Source organism: Vanrija albida (assembly GCF_041260175.1).
Source record: "Vanrija albida strain AlHP1 chromosome Unknown contig_2, whole genome shotgun sequence".
Lineage (NCBI taxonomy): Eukaryota > Fungi > Basidiomycota > Tremellomycetes > Trichosporonales > Trichosporonaceae > Vanrija > Vanrija albida.
The window spans coordinates 1,733,065-1,748,584 of NW_027191421.1; the positions used below are offsets into that span (position 1 = coordinate 1,733,065).

General features: G+C 65.9%; 8 protein-coding genes and 2 non-coding genes across 10 annotated transcripts; 6 read left to right on the plus strand and 4 right to left on the minus strand.

The window, feature by feature from the left end:
- Positions 1-1,500: 1,500 nt before the first annotated feature.
- Q8F55_002316 (uncharacterized protein) lies at positions 1,501-2,166 on the plus strand (the record flags this gene model as incomplete). Its single annotated transcript, XM_069350920.1, has 1 exon — positions 1,501-2,166. The coding sequence occupies one exon, from the start codon at positions 1,501-1,503 to the stop codon at positions 2,164-2,166; it is 666 nt and encodes a 221-aa protein (XP_069211306.1).
- A 521-nt stretch (positions 2,167-2,687) lies between these two features.
- Positions 2,688-2,773, minus strand: Q8F55_002317. The gene has a single exon. It is a non-coding gene; the product is annotated as a tRNA-Ala (tRNA).
- Positions 2,774-4,095: 1,322 nt separating this feature from the next.
- Q8F55_002318 (uncharacterized protein) lies at positions 4,096-6,988 on the plus strand (the record flags this gene model as incomplete). The annotated part of the gene is made up of 2 exons (XM_069350921.1): positions 4,096-4,183; positions 4,287-6,988. The coding sequence occupies 2 exons, from the start codon at positions 4,096-4,098 to the stop codon at positions 6,986-6,988; spliced, it is 2,790 nt and encodes a 929-aa protein (XP_069211307.1).
- Positions 6,989-7,374: 386 nt separating this feature from the next.
- Q8F55_002319 (uncharacterized protein) lies at positions 7,375-8,166 on the plus strand (the record flags this gene model as incomplete). Its single annotated transcript, XM_069350922.1, has 1 exon — positions 7,375-8,166. The coding sequence occupies one exon, from the start codon at positions 7,375-7,377 to the stop codon at positions 8,164-8,166; it is 792 nt and encodes a 263-aa protein (XP_069211308.1).
- Positions 8,167-8,286: 120 nt separating this feature from the next.
- Q8F55_002320 lies at positions 8,287-8,384 on the plus strand. The gene has a single exon. It is a non-coding gene; the product is annotated as a tRNA-Ala (tRNA).
- Positions 8,385-8,778: 394 nt separating this feature from the next.
- Positions 8,779-11,460, plus strand: MDM20 (mitochondrial distribution and morphology; the record flags this gene model as incomplete). Its single annotated transcript, XM_069350923.1, has 5 exons — positions 8,779-8,833; positions 8,873-9,100; positions 9,147-9,265; positions 9,300-10,934; positions 10,972-11,460. The coding sequence occupies 5 exons, from the start codon at positions 8,779-8,781 to the stop codon at positions 11,458-11,460; spliced, it is 2,526 nt and encodes an 841-aa protein (XP_069211309.1).
- A 169-nt stretch (positions 11,461-11,629) lies between these two features.
- Q8F55_002322 (uncharacterized protein) lies at positions 11,630-12,558 on the minus strand (the record flags this gene model as incomplete). The annotated part of the gene is made up of 3 exons (XM_069350924.1): positions 11,630-11,669; positions 11,716-12,356; positions 12,397-12,558. 3 exons carry the CDS (start codon positions 12,556-12,558, stop codon positions 11,630-11,632), a joined length of 843 nt encoding a protein of 280 aa, XP_069211310.1.
- Positions 12,559-12,749: 191 nt separating this feature from the next.
- On the minus strand, positions 12,750-13,237 carry Q8F55_002323 (uncharacterized protein; the record flags this gene model as incomplete). Its single annotated transcript, XM_069350925.1, has 3 exons — positions 12,750-12,878; positions 12,959-13,067; positions 13,167-13,237. The coding sequence occupies 3 exons, from the start codon at positions 13,235-13,237 to the stop codon at positions 12,750-12,752; spliced, it is 309 nt and encodes a 102-aa protein (XP_069211311.1).
- Positions 13,238-13,352: 115 nt separating this feature from the next.
- On the plus strand, positions 13,353-14,053 carry Q8F55_002324 (uncharacterized protein; the record flags this gene model as incomplete). The annotated part of the gene is made up of 2 exons (XM_069350926.1): positions 13,353-13,899; positions 13,934-14,053. 2 exons carry the CDS (start codon positions 13,353-13,355, stop codon positions 14,035-14,037), a joined length of 651 nt encoding a protein of 216 aa, XP_069211312.1. The 3' UTR covers positions 14,038-14,053.
- Positions 14,054-14,172: 119 nt separating this feature from the next.
- Q8F55_002325 (uncharacterized protein) lies at positions 14,173-15,390 on the minus strand (the record flags this gene model as incomplete). The annotated part of the gene is made up of 1 exon (XM_069350927.1): positions 14,173-15,390. One exon carries the CDS (start codon positions 15,388-15,390, stop codon positions 14,173-14,175), a length of 1,218 nt encoding a protein of 405 aa, XP_069211313.1.
- Between the last annotated feature and the right edge of the window lie 130 nt (positions 15,391-15,520).

Sequence of the window (15,520 nt, forward strand, 5' to 3'; positions counted from 1 at the left end):
ACATCGCCATCGAAGTCCTTGGCCGCCTCAAACTCCTTTGGGGTGTCAACCTCCCCGGTGAGGACCAGGTCTCGCGATGCGTCAATCGCCCAGTCTCCTGCAAGGGAACGATCTGTGGAGGAGCCCTCTTTGGAGGAGCCCTCGCGCCGTTTCAAGGCTCAGACGCCTCAGCCAGTTACCCAATCTCCACAGCGCGACGACTCGTTTTACACACCGCGCGAGAGGACGCCGCTCGCTGATTCGCAGTGGTGGCCCACGTCTTTGCAAGAGTCTGCAACGGTGTCGCCGCTCGAACTGGCGTCCCTCTCATATTCGCGCGAGTCCTCTTTCCGCGTCGAAGAGCAGGATGATGCCACGGTCGAGCACTCCGACGAGGCTGAGGCATGGGTTGGCGGTCAAGAAGCTCCAGAGCCCGTCTACGACGACTACACTAGCGACGACGAAGATGCGTTGCCCGAGTCGCAGGTCTTACCCGGCCCACCAGTGTCTCCGCCTCGTGCGCCAGTATCTCCAGCTCGGTCGGCCTTAGCCGAGATGGAGACTCCTCGAAGGCCCCTCTACGTGTCAACCTTAGGCCCTAGAGAGCCGCGCAGCGCGCTCAAGAAGACTATCCGCCGGTCTCCGGAAGTTGGTGTGGCAAGATCGACCCACTCGGTGCGGTGGTCCTTAGACGTGACTGAACATGTCGAGAGCTTGCCACCAGTCGAAGACACCACGACGCCGCCTACGACGCCGCCCTCGCAGCCGGTCTCCTTATCCACTTCGCCGTTAGTGACGCCCCCGCACCGAGCAACGAGCGCCACACCAAAGCAGGCGACGCCTCGTCCCCTGGAGGCCTCGCACGCACCCAACTTCAACACGTCTGCGCCTGCCACACCGGCTCCGAAGCCACATGTTGCAGTTGCGACTCCCGGCCAGCCTACACCACATGCGCCTGGATCGTGGCAGTTCACTCCAGCGGGCAAGCGGCCGGCTGTGCTCCCACCTCCTACGACCCCGCTCCCCCAGCCTAGTGCAGCTGTGGCAACGCCCGGCCAGCCGACACCTCGCCCCCCGGGTGCGTGGCAAACGCCATTTTCCAAGGCTCCTGCGCCGTCGCTGCCTGTGGGAACTCCAGCACCGGGACCGTACGCCAATGCCGCGACGCCTCGAGCACCCGGAGCGTGGTACACACCAGGGATCCCAGCTCGGTCTTCTGCCCTTCGCAACGAGATTCGCCCGGACGATAGCATGTCAGCATCGTCAAACGCTTCAACGACGACGTCCATCGGCAATATCCATTTCAACCTGTCCGGAGATGACGTTTCAGTCCATAGACTCCGGAGCCCCAGGCGGTCAAAGAAGGCAAGCCAGCAGCCTCGCGGTCAAGTATCACCAGGGCCCAGCAGGCTATCTGTTGTGACGAAGCCAGCATCGCCCGAAGAGTCCAAACTTCGCGAGGAGATTCGACCATCCGATCTGTCGCCACTGAAAGCCTCCCCGACAACGCCAGTGAAAGCGATGCGACCAGGCAAGGCTGTGTCGCAGCCGAACGGTGACGACTCCTCACCGTTCGACGTGTCATCGGATCAGATTGACGGCCCTGCGGACGCCGACACGTCGTGGATCGCGCGGCTGAAGCTGGCTGTCCTTACCCCGAAGAAGCCTCGTGACGAGCGACCCCAAAACCTCTCGGATGCGCAGTTGGCCCTCGACGCCGCCTCCAAGGCGTCAGCGGATGCGCAGTCCCGTGTGCGGGCTACTCAGCAGGCTTGGCTGGCTGAGTTCGCGAAACCCAAGGGGCCTGTCGAGTCCCCAAAACCAGCTCCAGCCGAAACTGCTGCCCCGCCCTCCCCAAGACCGGCCGAAGCCCAGGCCTCAGTGGCACGCAAAGGAGGGCGCTGGGGCCTGTGGGTCGTGGCGTTGGTCGCGGAAGTGATTATGCTCTGGGCAGTCTTCCGCATCACGATCGACTACGCCTTCAGCACGCACTTCCTTGGCCTGCTTGACCCGTACAAGCCCAAGCTGTCCGACTATGCGCTCGACTCGAAGATTCCGGCGCACCTCGACCCGTTCATCATTCAGCATCCCAAGCCGACCAACCTGTTCGACCTGCTCGACTGGTTTGGATGGGGCCTGGGCAGAAATCAACAAATACCGCCACTACGGCGTCGAATGCCAACGTAACCAACTGTACTGTTTAGAGCCTGTGGCATTGGGACCTTGCGGATCTTGGTGTATGCACTGTACTTCTTGCATTGATACTGTTGTTACCACAGACTGCCCGCGGCACGCCACCGGCGGGCCTGGACTGCGAGGGGACCAAGCGATGCGCAGCTGAGGGGCTGCCAAGAGATCCATGTGCACAGTGTTGAGGGGGCGGCTTTGGCTGTCCTAAACCTGGCGTCGGCGTCGCAGCGGTGTAATGTCTTGGCATTTGTGCGTAGCAGTGAGCACCGCAGGGTGGGGCCGGGGGGTGGCCGTGACGGCCATGGGCTAGCATGAATGGTCTTTACGTTGAGGTCGACTGTCTATATCTAAATGGTGGAAGCGAGCCTTTGACCACAGTGTGACGGCGAAAGGATCGCCTTACATATGCCGCAGAGCTTGGCGGGGTCCAAAATAAGACAAGCGCGTCAGGCGGAGCCATGCGGGCATGCCGTACACGTAGTTCCTGCTGCCCACAGCCAATCAGAGGCAAAAGAGAATGGACGAGTTAGGAATCGAACCAAAGACCTTGTCAACTAGGGAGAAGAGTGCTAATGACACGCTCTACCAACTGAGCTACACGCCCTGCAGAAATGCTGATGCTTCAGCAGTCGGCCTGTGGTTGAAAAGTGCCACTCGCGACAAGTGATCGGCACATGGCGATGGTTACGACAGCCATTCCCCCGACGCCGCTTCTGCGTCGGGCGCTAGTTGCTGCTCGCTTGTGCATCGGCGATTCCACGGTTACGACAGCGAGTGTAATGCAGCGCTGGCCGGCAACGGGGCACGTGGAGCGCGGCCGAGGCTGGGGGCCGAGCTGGCCGAGCCAAGCCTGCTGCGAGGGGAGCGCAGCGCCGCTGGGCGGAGCGAGCGCCGACCGGCTGGCTGGAGCACACGAGCGCGCATGTCAGAGATCTGCGGCGAGGCGCGCTGCGAGTGGAGACATTGCCGACGATGACGACGTGTCCGGTGGTGTCCGGTGGTGTGTCTGGGTGTGGGTGGTGGGCTGGGCGGTGGGCTGGGCAGGTGGGTGGTGCATACGTTGTTGCCTAGGTGACGTATCTTCGTTTGGAGCTGTGGGATGTGGGGGGTCGGGGGGCGACGACGCGCAGCCCAGCGGGCCGGGCGGGGTGGGGCAGGACGAGGCGGCAGATGTGCGCGGGGGAAGGAGAGGAGCGCACAGGGCTCAGGGACGGGCTGGATGGCATTTTAGTGCGGCGTGTCGCTGTGTGTACTGCTTTGGCTTGGCTCGACTGCGGGCGCGCCGGCCGGGGTGGGGTGGGGGGGAGGGGTGGTGCACCGCAGCAGCAACCACTTTTTTCTATGCAGACAGAGCTCGCTCACTCGGTCACTCGCACGCACGCTCGCACGGCGGCACGCACAGCTTGTTAAGAGAAAGATCGAGAGCGACGACGGCTGGTGGCGGCAGCGATCCAACAACGACCACACACAACATTCGATTCACTCACGTCAAGATCGACTTTAACCTCTTTCCACCATCCCTTTTCAAACCAACAAGCGAAGCGGCGACGCCACGCCTCGGGCTATAGATTCATTTACTCTGCTGTTCCGCGCGGGGCACTACAGCGACACCGTCAACACCACACTGCACCACACGGCCGCACCACCCACTCTACACTCGCCGACATACCCGGCGGCCACTGCATCGACGGGCAAGAACGACTAACTGCTCGGCCAACAACCCCTAACGACCCTTGGATCCTTCCCTCCTCCCCCTGGCCCCTGCTACACTGCCCATGCGCCAACGCTGAACGACCGACCGACCTACCGACCCCACACTGCACACCACAGACTAGCAACACCACCACTTGGACTTTCAACTCTGCTTCAGTCTCCTGTCCATCCACCTTCCCCTCCTCCCACCCCCCCCATCCGCTCGCCCCGAAAATGAGCACAACGCTACGACCGTCGCGATGGACGACTTGGTCGTTGACGCTGCTGGTCGCCGCGCTCCTCTTCATCGCCAGTGCATCAGGTAAGCCTCCGCCGCCGCCGCCCCCGCCGCACCGCCGCTTTTCTAGTCCCCGGCGGCCAGCGCACCCAGCCAGCCCGACAGACAGCACGCTCACACTCCGCAGCACATACACCACACCAGCCGCCAGTGCGCAGAGTACACATCCCAGCAGGCTCGTCGCTCCGTGTGCTCCCCCGCAGGACAGGCCAAGGTAACCTGGCAACACGCTCGTTCCTCGCACCGCCCCCCCACTCGCTCCGTCACGATGACACGCTCCTCCTGACGGCCAAACTCCCCGGCCTCATCAACCACGACGTCCACCTCCTCCTGCATCCCACCGAGAACCTCTTCCACCCCAACGCAAAGGTCGTCTTCCAGGAAGGCGCAGGAAACCGCGCCGAGCCCCTGCTCGCCGAGGACTGGAGGGTCTACCAGGGCGATGTCATCCGCCCCTCGTTTGTCAAGCGTCTCTGGGACGAGACGGCCGCCGGCATCGCCCGCGACGCCAGCGACAAGAATGGCGTCCTCGGCTCGGCCAGTGTCATGGTTCACGAGGTCGGAGACAACGAGGTCATCTGGGAGGGTGTCTTCACAGTCAACGGCGTGAGCTACAACGTCCTTACGCGCGAGAACTATGACTTTGCAAAGTCTGAGCGCGACGTCGATGTCGATATCGCAGAGATGGGCGACATGGTCGTCTTCTCGGACGCCGACGTCTTCCACGACGCCGCCCAGCTCGTCGGTGGCAGGCTCCCAGAGCTGTGCTCGCACGACAACCTCGAGTTCAACATGGACCCTGCCCACCCTGTCCGTCGCAGGGACGGTCTCTTGACTGCGCGTGACGACATCAGCAGCGGCACGGACATGCCAGACACAAACTACCTCGAATTTATCAACTCGACGCAGGGCTGCCCTACACAGCCAAAGGCACTGTACATGGGTGTGGCGCTCGACTGCAACTATGTGTCCAAGTACGCCACGACCGACGGCGCCCGCAAGAGGGTCATTAGCAACTGGAACATGATCTCCAACCTCTACCGCCAGACGTTCAAGATCTCGATTGGTATCACGGCCCTCATTGTCGAGGAGCCCAACTGCCCGTCGTCAGCTCCGTCCGACAAGCCATGGAACGCTCCCTGCACTACTGGCTGGACTCTGGACGCGCGCCTCAGCATCTTCAGCCAGTGGCGTGGCTCCCGTGGCGACGACGGCGCCGGCCTCTGGCACCTCATGACGGCCTGCACCACCGACACTGAGATCGGTGTCGCCTGGCTTGGAACTTTGTGCCAGACCGATTCGTCACAATCGAGCCTGCAGGCAAACCAGTACGTCTCGGGCACTGGTGTCTCGACGGCCACAACAAACGAGTGGACTCTCACTAGCCACGAAATCGGCCACAACTTTGGTGCCATCCACGACTGCACGAACGGGTGCACTATGAGCAGCCAGTGCTGCCCCTATAATGGCGCGGAATGCAACGCCAGAGGCCAGTTCATCATGAACCCCAACAGCCAGCCCGGTGAGATCGCCTTCTCGGGCTGTACCCTCGGCAACATTTGCAACTACATCGGCAGACGCAACCCCACCTGCCTTGTCGACCCCAACTCGCAGCATGTCATCTCGCTGCAACAGTGCGGTAACGGCATCGTTGAGCCTGGAGAGGACTGCGACCCCGGCATGAACGCCACCTCCGCATGCTGCGACCCCGCCACTTGCAAGTTCCTGCCCAACGCAAAGTGTGACCCCACCAACTCGGCCTGCTGCACCGACCAGTGTAGCTTTGCGTCGGCAGGAACGGTTTGCCGTCCCGCCGTGAGCCCAGAGTGCGACGTGGCAGAAGTGTGCACTGGTACCAACGCCACCTGCCCCAAGGACGAGACCAAGCCCGACGGTGACAGCTGTGGCAACGGTCTCTCGTGCGCTGCTGGTGTGTGCACGTCGCTCGACCTGCAATGCAAGAAGGCTGGCTCGAGCATGAACCTGACCCAGGCCTGCGGTCAGCGTGGCGACAAGACATGTATCGTCACCTGCAAGGACCCGCGCATTCCGAACCAGTGCACGATCCTGCAAACCCCGCTTCTCGACGGTTCGCCCTGCGGCTACGGTGGCCACTGTTACAACGGCACGTGTAACGCCGGCCCTTGGAACAAGGTCTTTGAGAGCCTCTACACGCAAAACCTCCAGTACTCGATTCCCATCACGGTCGTCGTCGGCCTCATCATCCTCGTCATCCTCTGGAGCATCTTCCGCTGCGTCCGTCGCTGCTGCACACGCCGTCCTGAAAAGCCTATGCCCATGACCCAGACTCGTCACAACGGCGCCTACCCTCTTCCCCAGAGGTCATCGCCTACGACTGAGAACGGCGAGTTCAGAGCTGGCGACCCGCTGCTCGTCCCAGGAGCCATTGGTGCCCACCACTCGCGCCATGTGTCTGCTGCCTACAGCGACGACTCGGGTGCCGTCGGCGGTGGACCTGTGCCGGCTGGAGGCTACAGCGACCCCTACGCGACTGGCCCGGGAGGCTACGGCAACATTGACTCGTACCCTGCGAGCCGTGACAGCGGCAGCCACCAGCGACGAGCGCAGAGCGACTGGGTCGACGAGACGGCGTACAACGGTGCCAACTATGGCCCCAATGAGGCCAGCGGCTACCAGAGCCAGCAGTATGGCTACGACAACCAGCAGCAGCAGCAGCAGCAGCAGCAGCAGCAGGATGTTTGGCACGACGCACACGAGAACGCCAACCAGCACAACCAGCACAACCCTTATGACCAGCAATACCAATCTCAACAACCTCATTCTGGTGGCTACGGCTACGCACGTTAGACACATATTTTGAACACTGCCGTGTCAAGTTGAAGCAGCGAGACTCTCATCACTCAAGTCATATCTCCCTCGATGGGCTTGTACAATACCCATAACGTTTATTCATGTATCATGTACCGTGTGAGGGGGGGGGGTGTATCGGGGAGTGGCACTGCCGCGAGGGCTTGAACAACAATGTACCGCCAATCGATCGAAGAAACGAGCGCGGGAAGGCGAGTGGCGGTGCCAGCAGCCCGCTGCCCGTATCGCCGGATCCGAGTCCCTGTGACCGACGCGACTCATGTCATCCAAAGCGTGTGTACATAAACAATCGTCGGCGGCGACATGTGCTGCGCAAAACGACAACGACAACGACACAATCGCCGTCACCACCGCCGACACCAACAATGACACAACCGACACCATCAACACCACCACCCCCGACGTACCGGCGCATCCCCCTGCCCCCAGGCGAGGGCGGCACGGCCCTCCCCGCGTCCGAGTCGTTCGTCGACGCGATCGACGGGCTCCTCAGCGCGGAAGAGTGCGCGGCCCTGCTGCGCACACACGACGCGTTCACCGACGTGCCCGGCACGATCTCCAAGCGCTCGCGGGTCATGTTCGACGACGGCGCGCTCGCCTCGCGGCTCTGGGCGCGCGTCGCGCCGTTCTACGCCGACCAGCTCGTCACAGACGAGCACGGCGCGCGCTGGCGCCCCGCAGAGCTCAACACGCGCTTCAGGCTCGCGCGGTACCAGGCGGGCGGGGGCTTCGCGCCGCACCACGACGGCCGGCGCCTCGCCACGCCCGACAGCCAGGCCTTCATGACGCTCAACATCTACCTCAATAGCGTCGGCCAAGAGGCGGGGGGCGCGACGCGCTTCCTCGCGCCCGACGGCGCCGTGCTCCTCGCGCACAGGCCGGTGATGGGGTGCGCGGCCGCGTTCCGCGACGCGCTGCGCCACGACGGCGAGGTGCTGGCCCTGGGTGAGAAGTTCCTGCTCAGGACAGACGTCATGTTCGAGCGTGTGGACGGGCCGTTCGACTTTGACGCCGTGTTCGCTGGGCTGGGGAGGGAGGAGCAGGCGGCAGAGGCGCTCAAGCTCGCTGCCGCGCTGGAGGACGCCGGGAACCACGGCGAGGCCGTGGCGTGGTACCGGAAAGCATACCGCCTCGACCCGAGCCTCGAGGGGCGATAGCCTAGCGGCGACGAGACAGATGCATGCGAGGACACCATCACAGTGCAGGTTGCATGATGCAGAGGCGAGAGCAGCACGCGTGAGCCTCTTAAGCAAACGCCGATCCTCATCCACGTGCTCGGGCGTGTAGCTCAGTTGGTAGAGCGTGTCATTAGCACGGGTACTGCGGTACTACTACCTACTTGACAAGGTCTTTGGTTCGATTCCTAACTCGTCCAGTTACAAATACTTTTTGGGGCCACCGGGACGCAGGGGGCGAGCGAGGCGTGAACGGCGAGGGACGCAGAGGAGCGGGCGCGCTATCGGCGCAGGCAGGGCCTGAGATGCCGCGTGAGATGCAAACCCAGACACCGATGCATCCTTGGCAGCGGCGGAGATGAGCGAAGCGCGAGCATCGTGCCGCCGGGCCGACATGTCCCCAAAGTACCGTTCTCGGTGTTGGTCGTCGGTTGTCGACGGGCGGCAAGCCAGCCACGCTTTACCCGCCGCTGCTTTGAGCGGCGCGGCGCCCGTACTCAATCCGGCTGGCCAACTTTCGCTCCTCCACCACAATCTCCTCACCCACCACCTTCCCCATCTCGCCGCACCCGACGGGACCAGGGGACACAAGCCATGGCGCGCTACGTCGACTGGGCAGGCGAGGAGCGCAAGCTGCAGGGCGTGTATGGTGCGTTGGGCTGCGTCTGCCGGCCGGGCTAACGAGCAGACGATATCCAGCTGGGCCGGCTCGACGCCGCCAACGACGCGGCCGAGCGCTGGCTCGCAAAGCACCCGCGCTCGCAGCCCGCGCTCGTGATGCGCATGGTGCTGGCTGAGAAGCGCGGCCGCGGGCAGCGCGCCGTGCTGGCCGCCTACGACGACGTCAAGGCCACCGGCCCGCTCTCGGGGCGCTCGGTGTGGTGGATCGCGCTGACGCTGCGGAATACCCGGAGACGTGAGTGCCGCGCTCGTTTGCTGTCGCCGCTCGCTGACGCCCGCAGTTGATCTCGTGCTCGCGCTCTACCAGGGCCTGTGGGACGCGCGCCCCGCCATCGCAGAGCTCGGGCGCGAGGTCTTCTTCGCCGCCGCGGCAATGGGCAACACCGAGGTCATGGCATCGGTGGGTTGTGCGCTGCGGCGCTGGCTGACGGCAGACGTCTCGCAAGCTCTTTAACGCGACCAAGGCGCCGGCGTGGGCGCGGCTGGCGGCCTTCTCGGCCTGGGCGCTGAATGCGCCAGCACCCTCCGACGCTGAGCCGTTCCCGCTCGCTGCGGAGCGCACGCTCCTCCCCGCCGCGCTGCTGCTGCGCACGGCGGGCGATAGCCCAGATACGCCGGACACGCTGTGGCTGCGCCTGCAGGTCGCGCTGGGCGGCGGCGACGTCGCCGACGCGTGGAGGCTGGTGCGCGACGACGGGCGCAAGGGCGCCCTCACCCGCCGCTGGGTCGGCATGGAGGCCGCAAAGGTCGTCGGCGTGCGCGGCGGGATCGACGACGTGTGGGACGACGAGATTGAAGCGACGGTTGCGCTGCTGCGCCGCGACGCAGAGTCGCAGCACAACTATGCGTACTACCGGCATATTTTGGCGTGCTTTGACAAGGTGCCGAGTGTCGAGGTCGCGCGCGAGGTCGCGGCGTTGTTCAAGGATCTCGAGGCGCAGATCGGCGGCAAGGAGCGCGCGCCGCTCCTCGCGACGCTCGAGCTCGACAACACGCTCCGCCGGCTGCAGGTGGCCGGCGCGCTCGAGCTCGCAGAGTGGGAGGACGCGGTCCGCCGCTACCTCGCGCGCTGGGGCAGCAAGGGCTCGACCGTCACCGAGCTGGCCGGTGTCGCGGGCGAGCGGCTCGGGAGTCTCGTGGCCATCGTCAAGGAGGGTACTGCCAAGCCGTACACCACGGAAAAGGAGTACCTCGCGCGCTCTGTCGCCGAGCAGTTTCTCCTCCGCCAGAAAGACGACTCGTGGACCCCGGCCGTCACCGACGTCCACACCTACTGGGCGCTCTACCTCGACGGACTGCAGTACGGCAAGAACCTGCCCAAGACGGAGCTCCAGCCCGCCGACCCCATGGGCCTGGCCGCGGTCGACGTCCTCCTCAGGCCGTGGCAGGCCAAGCCCGACGACGACGCGCCGCTGCTCGACGCCGCCGCGCTGCTGGAGTACATCGCGTCGCACTCGCCGTCTTCCTTTTCCGCACGCTTCACCCTCGTCCGCGTCTACCGCCTGCTCCGCGCGCCCGCAATGTACATCCCACACTTGGACAAACTCGGCCTGTCCGAGATCCAGCTCGACAACCTCGCCCACGTGCTCATCGAGCGCGGCGGCCTCGAGGCGCGCATTGGCGGCAGTGCCAAACAGTGGGGGCAGACGGCCACAAAGGCCGCGGTCATGTACCAGCGCAGCGCGACCGACCTGCCAGAGTATGTCAAGCAGGCGCTCGACAACGAGTCGTACAGCAAGATTCCGGGCATTCGCACGCTTATCAGCTGCCTCGAGTCGTCGTTCGCTGCGCGTGCGCTGGACGTCGAGGAGCTTGGCATGGCCATTGTCACCGGCGTCGACATCGCAGAGGACAGCCTCGACAGGGTGACGGCGGCGCTGGCAAAGGATGCGCCGTTTATTGACAATCGCAATTACGAGTTGCTGGTGTACAGCTTGGTGGACGGCCCTGCACCGCAGCCGCGTGTGACTGAGGCGTGGGTGCGCGTATTCGGCACGCTGGTGCTGCGCGTTGCACGATATGTCCGCGGCGAGGCCGAGCCGTCGCTGCCTGTGCCACACCTCGAGACTGTAGGTCCATGACGTCGCTCTCTACTGACCTGCCCAGCTTTCCGACGTCGACCAGGCGTACTACGCTGCCATCGACACGGTCCTGAAGCGAGCGGCGGCTGGCGACGACGATGCTGGCACCGAGTCACTCGCCGGCGTCTTTGACGCCAACATCGCATTGGTGGAGCAGCAGGCGACACCATGGGCGCGCTGGAACGCGGTGCTTGCCCTCGGGCAGCTCGTCCGCACCGTCGATGCCATCGCAAAGCGCGTCGGCGAGGCGGCCAAGGGCAAGGGCAAGAAGAAGCCGACGCCGCTGACGGCCCTCGCCAACGACCTCAAGACGGCGCGCGACGGCCTCAAGGGCAAGGTCGACGAGGTTGTGCGGGCAGCTGAGCTCGACACCAAGCCCGACTGGAGCGAGGTTGCCAAGGGGCTTATCGAGGATCAGGCGTTTGTCGCTGCCCTCGGGCGCAAGATCACGGCCGCAAGATCGGAGCAGCTGGCGTCGGGTGTGAGGAAGCTGTTCAGCGGCAAGCAGTTGTGAGCGAGTGAGCGAGCGAGGGAGCATAGAGCAGGCGTTAGTAGCATTCAGCATGGGCATTGTCAACATGTATAGTGCATGGTGTGGTGTGGGTGGGCGTGGGTGTATGCGTGCGTGTGGTGTAGTGTTGTACAGTGAGGTTGTGGAGTTGCTCGTCTCCGTGCGACGCCGCTCATCTTCTCGGGACGTCGAGGCCCGCGGCGTGGGCGTTTCTGTCCGTCAGCACAAGCAAGCCTCACAGCCATCGCCCCCACTCACTCGGCCATGCGCTCAAAGTCGTCGTCCCCGAGGTCGCTCGTGCCCTCCCACATCTGGTCGAACTCAACGTCGAGGGGGGACACAAACGTGGCCGGCGGGGGCGGGGGCGGCATGAGCTTGTCCGCGGCGCGGGGGGCCGCAGCACCGGGCGTGCCGCGCGGCGACGCGGGCGTGAACGGGCTCGCGGGGCTCGGGTGGATCGTCGGCGCCGTGCTCCCCGCGCGCGGGGCGAGCGGGGGGATGGGCAGGATCCACATGCGCTCGCGCAGGCGCTTCTGGCGCTCGCGGTCCTCCTCGATGCGGCGGAGCACGTCGGCGCGGGGCATGGCCTCTCGGGGCCGCTTGGTGCCGGCTGGCTGCGGGCTACCGGCTGGAGCTTTGCGCTGGCTCAGCTCGGCCAGCGCGGCGTCCACGACGGCGGGGTCGACTACGCGCCGGGTGAGCCAGCTCTCGAGGATGGCGCGCGTCGCCTTGAGGTTCAGTACCCCCTCGCGCGAGTCCGGGACGACGGCGCCGACGAGCGTCGGGAGCGAGCGCTCAATCAGCGCGAGGTAGGGCGCGTCCGGCGGGCCGAGGGACGCGCTCGTGTCGGCCAGGCTGTCGAGAAAGTAGAAGATGTTGATGCGCGCGTTGAGCGAGCCCTGGGGTGTGAGCCGGGGGAAGCGGGGGGGGGGAGCATACCTTCTGCACCTCGTCCTCGACGCACTCCCACAGGTCTTCGCCGCACCGCGCGCCGTACTTTACTGCGAAGGAGACGACCTTTTGTATCGACTGCTGCGACGCGTTGAGCGTGCGGAGCAGCTTGAGGAACTGGAGGCGGGCCTCGAACGGGTCGAGGGACATGGCGCGGGGGGACTGGCGATGGCGGGGAGGGGTCGAGGATGACAGCGATCCGCCTGCTGCAAGTGAGTGCAAGCCGCGATAAAGCGACGATGTGATGGAGTGACGATCGGATGACAACAACAACCTGCCCGGATCGACCAAGTGAAACAAAATACATCCATGAGTGGTGTGCGATGCTAGGTACCTCCGGCCTACTTCTCCTGCTCCGGCCCCGACCCTCCCTTGTCCCCGCGCGCAGCGTCCAGCGACGACTCGTACACGCCGCCGCGCTTGGCCTCGTCGGTGAGGTGGTTTCCGCGGAACCTGCGGCGCATGTCGAGCTGGGCGTGTCAGCGGGGGCTGCGGAAAAGTCGGCAGCGTCGGCGTCGGCGGGCTGCGCCCACCGCCGCGCCGCACTCACCAGCCCCCTCCGGCAGTCAGAGTACGTCGACAGCAGCTGCTGGCACTGGATCGGGAGCTCGGCCTTGTTCTGCAGGCACTCTTTTGGCGTCTTGCCGTGCTTGAGCACGCTGGGGGGTTAGTGGGGGGGGGGGGTCGCGCCGCTCGCCGCCGCGAGCAAGCCAGCCAGCGTCGATGCGCCGCCGCCTCCGGTGGCGCCGCAGACCCACCAGTCGGTGCGCAGAATGCACTGCACCAGGTCGTCGCGCTCGCGCTGGCAGGCCGGGCCGGGTTTTGACATGTCGCTGGGCGGGTGGTGGTGGGTGGTGGAGGGATGGAAAAGTCGGCAGACGGACGTCACCGCGGATGATTCAAGGGTTGTCGTTGTCGTTTGACTACTCTGACCGACCTACACCATGTCGGCGCGTCACCTCGCCAGCACACTGCGCGCACCGCGTCCCCGGCCGTCGACGCTGTCCGCGCGCCCAGGGCCCCAGCCCACGCCGCACCGCACGCTGCTGCAGTCCGCCCCGCGCCGCCCCGAACTCCCGCTCGACGTCCCGCCCATCTCGGCGCGCCTGCGCCCGCTCGTGCCCTTCTTCATCGCGTGGTCGGTCATCACGACGCTCGCGGTGCACCTTTTGCGGGGGCGCAAGACGGCCGAGGAGGAGCAGGCGCGCGCACACGCGCAGGAGAGTGTGTTGCTGGGCCTGGCACAGCGCTTCAGGGACGGCGAGGACGTGAGCGACACCGACATCCGGCGCGAGCTCGAGATGGTCGGGCTGCGCGAGCGCACGGCGCTCACGCTCCCCCTTGAGGCCGACGAGCTGCGCGAGGTGTCGTGGTTCGAGGTGTTCTTGGGCCGGAGGAAGCCCAAGGCGGAGGACGCAGAGGAGAAGGCCGAGGTCGCCGCCGTGTCTGAGGAGCAGGCAGAGGCCGAGGCCGTCGTGGAGTGGTCCAAGAGTGAGTGGATCCACACACCCGCGCTGACCACCAGTCGTGAACGAGGCGACAAAGGAGCAGCCCAGGCCAGAGCCAGAGCAGGCGCCGGCACGGACGGGCACGGCCAAGCGCGCGGCGTCGGCCAGCGTCTTCATCTAGGCGGCAGCCACGCAGCCAGCCATCGACACCCCCCCACGCCGCTTTACGCGCTCCACGCGCTGTCATCTAGTCTACATGCATACAACATATCATCTGCTTGTGTCGTCGTCGTCGTCGTCGCCGCCGCCGCCACCCTCACCCCCTCACACCCCTAGCCCTCCGCCACCTCTTCGCCGGCCGCTCCGACACGAGCAGCGCGGCGATATCCACAGCGCCCTCGCGCTCAACCTCGCCCAAGGGCCGAAGCCGCACGCACTCGCGCCACCAGTCGTCCGCGCGCAGCGGGCACCACGCGACGTGCTCCCTCTGCAGGTCGAACACCTTTGCCGCGCCATCCCTCGGCTGGAAGGCCCACATGCCGACGCGGCGCTGGCAGATGCGGCACGCGACAATGTCGGTCGGCGTGCCGCTCCCCGGCGTGACGTGGTCCGCGGCGGCGGCGAAGCCCGGGTCGTAGGGGTACCACCCGAACAGGGCGAGCGCGGCGGCCAGCGCGTCGAGCGGGGGCAGCACGGCGCCAGGCTCGGCCCGGTCGGCGCCGTACGCCTGCAGCGCGGCGGCGAGCGCGTCGAGCTGCTCCACGGGCACGGGGCAGCTCCAGACCGGGCGCACCGGGCCAGCGAGGGAGCGGCGGAGCAATTCTTGCGCAAGCGGCGCCAAGCTGGCCGCGACGAGGGGGTGCGCGAAGCGGCGCATCTCGCCGACCAGCGCGCCCGGGCTCGCCGCAACGCGCCAGCCACATCCCTCCCTGTGGCGGGCACTCAGGCCCGCCGCGAGCCGGCGCACGACCTCGACGCGCACGCGCGCGTCCTTGATCGCACCGAGCCCGCCGACGCCCCACCGCGCCCCGCAGGCGCACGCGAGCCCGTCGGGTCCGGCGTTCGTCCAGCCGGCCAGAGCGGCGGCCTGCGCCCCAAGCGAGGGGGGGAGGAGGGCCGAGTACGTCTCCTGCCTGAAGGTGCGCAGCCTAGCGAGCAGGGGGAGGGGGGAGAATGGCGCGCACAGCGAAGCCGGGGGGAGGGGGGGCAGCGGCGCGGTCGACGGCGTCGTGGTGGGGAGCCGCGCGGGGTCGGGGAAGATGCGCCGCTTGCGACTTGGGGAGGGGAGGATGAGGTCGTCGAGCGCGCGGAGGAGCTGGGCGCGGGAGAAGCGGGCGGACACGACCTCAGGCGCGGGTTCGGGGGCCGCGCCGTCGTCGCCGTCGTCCGACTCGGCGTCGGACGCCCACTCGGCGCCGGCGTACAGCGCGCTGAAGACGTCGTGCAGGTCCCCGTGGGTATCGTCGGCGTCGGCCGGCTTGGGCGCCATGCTTGGGTCGGGGCGCGGGGCGGACGGGCCTGGGTCTGTGCTCATTGTTGTTGGCCCGTGTCGTGAAGTTGGCGAGAGTGATGTCGGCGTTGGCTGCCTTCTCGACTTGACGCAACTGCTCGGCGTCATGCCACACGGCCTTACGTAACACCGCCCCTCGCATTTGCCCCCGCCC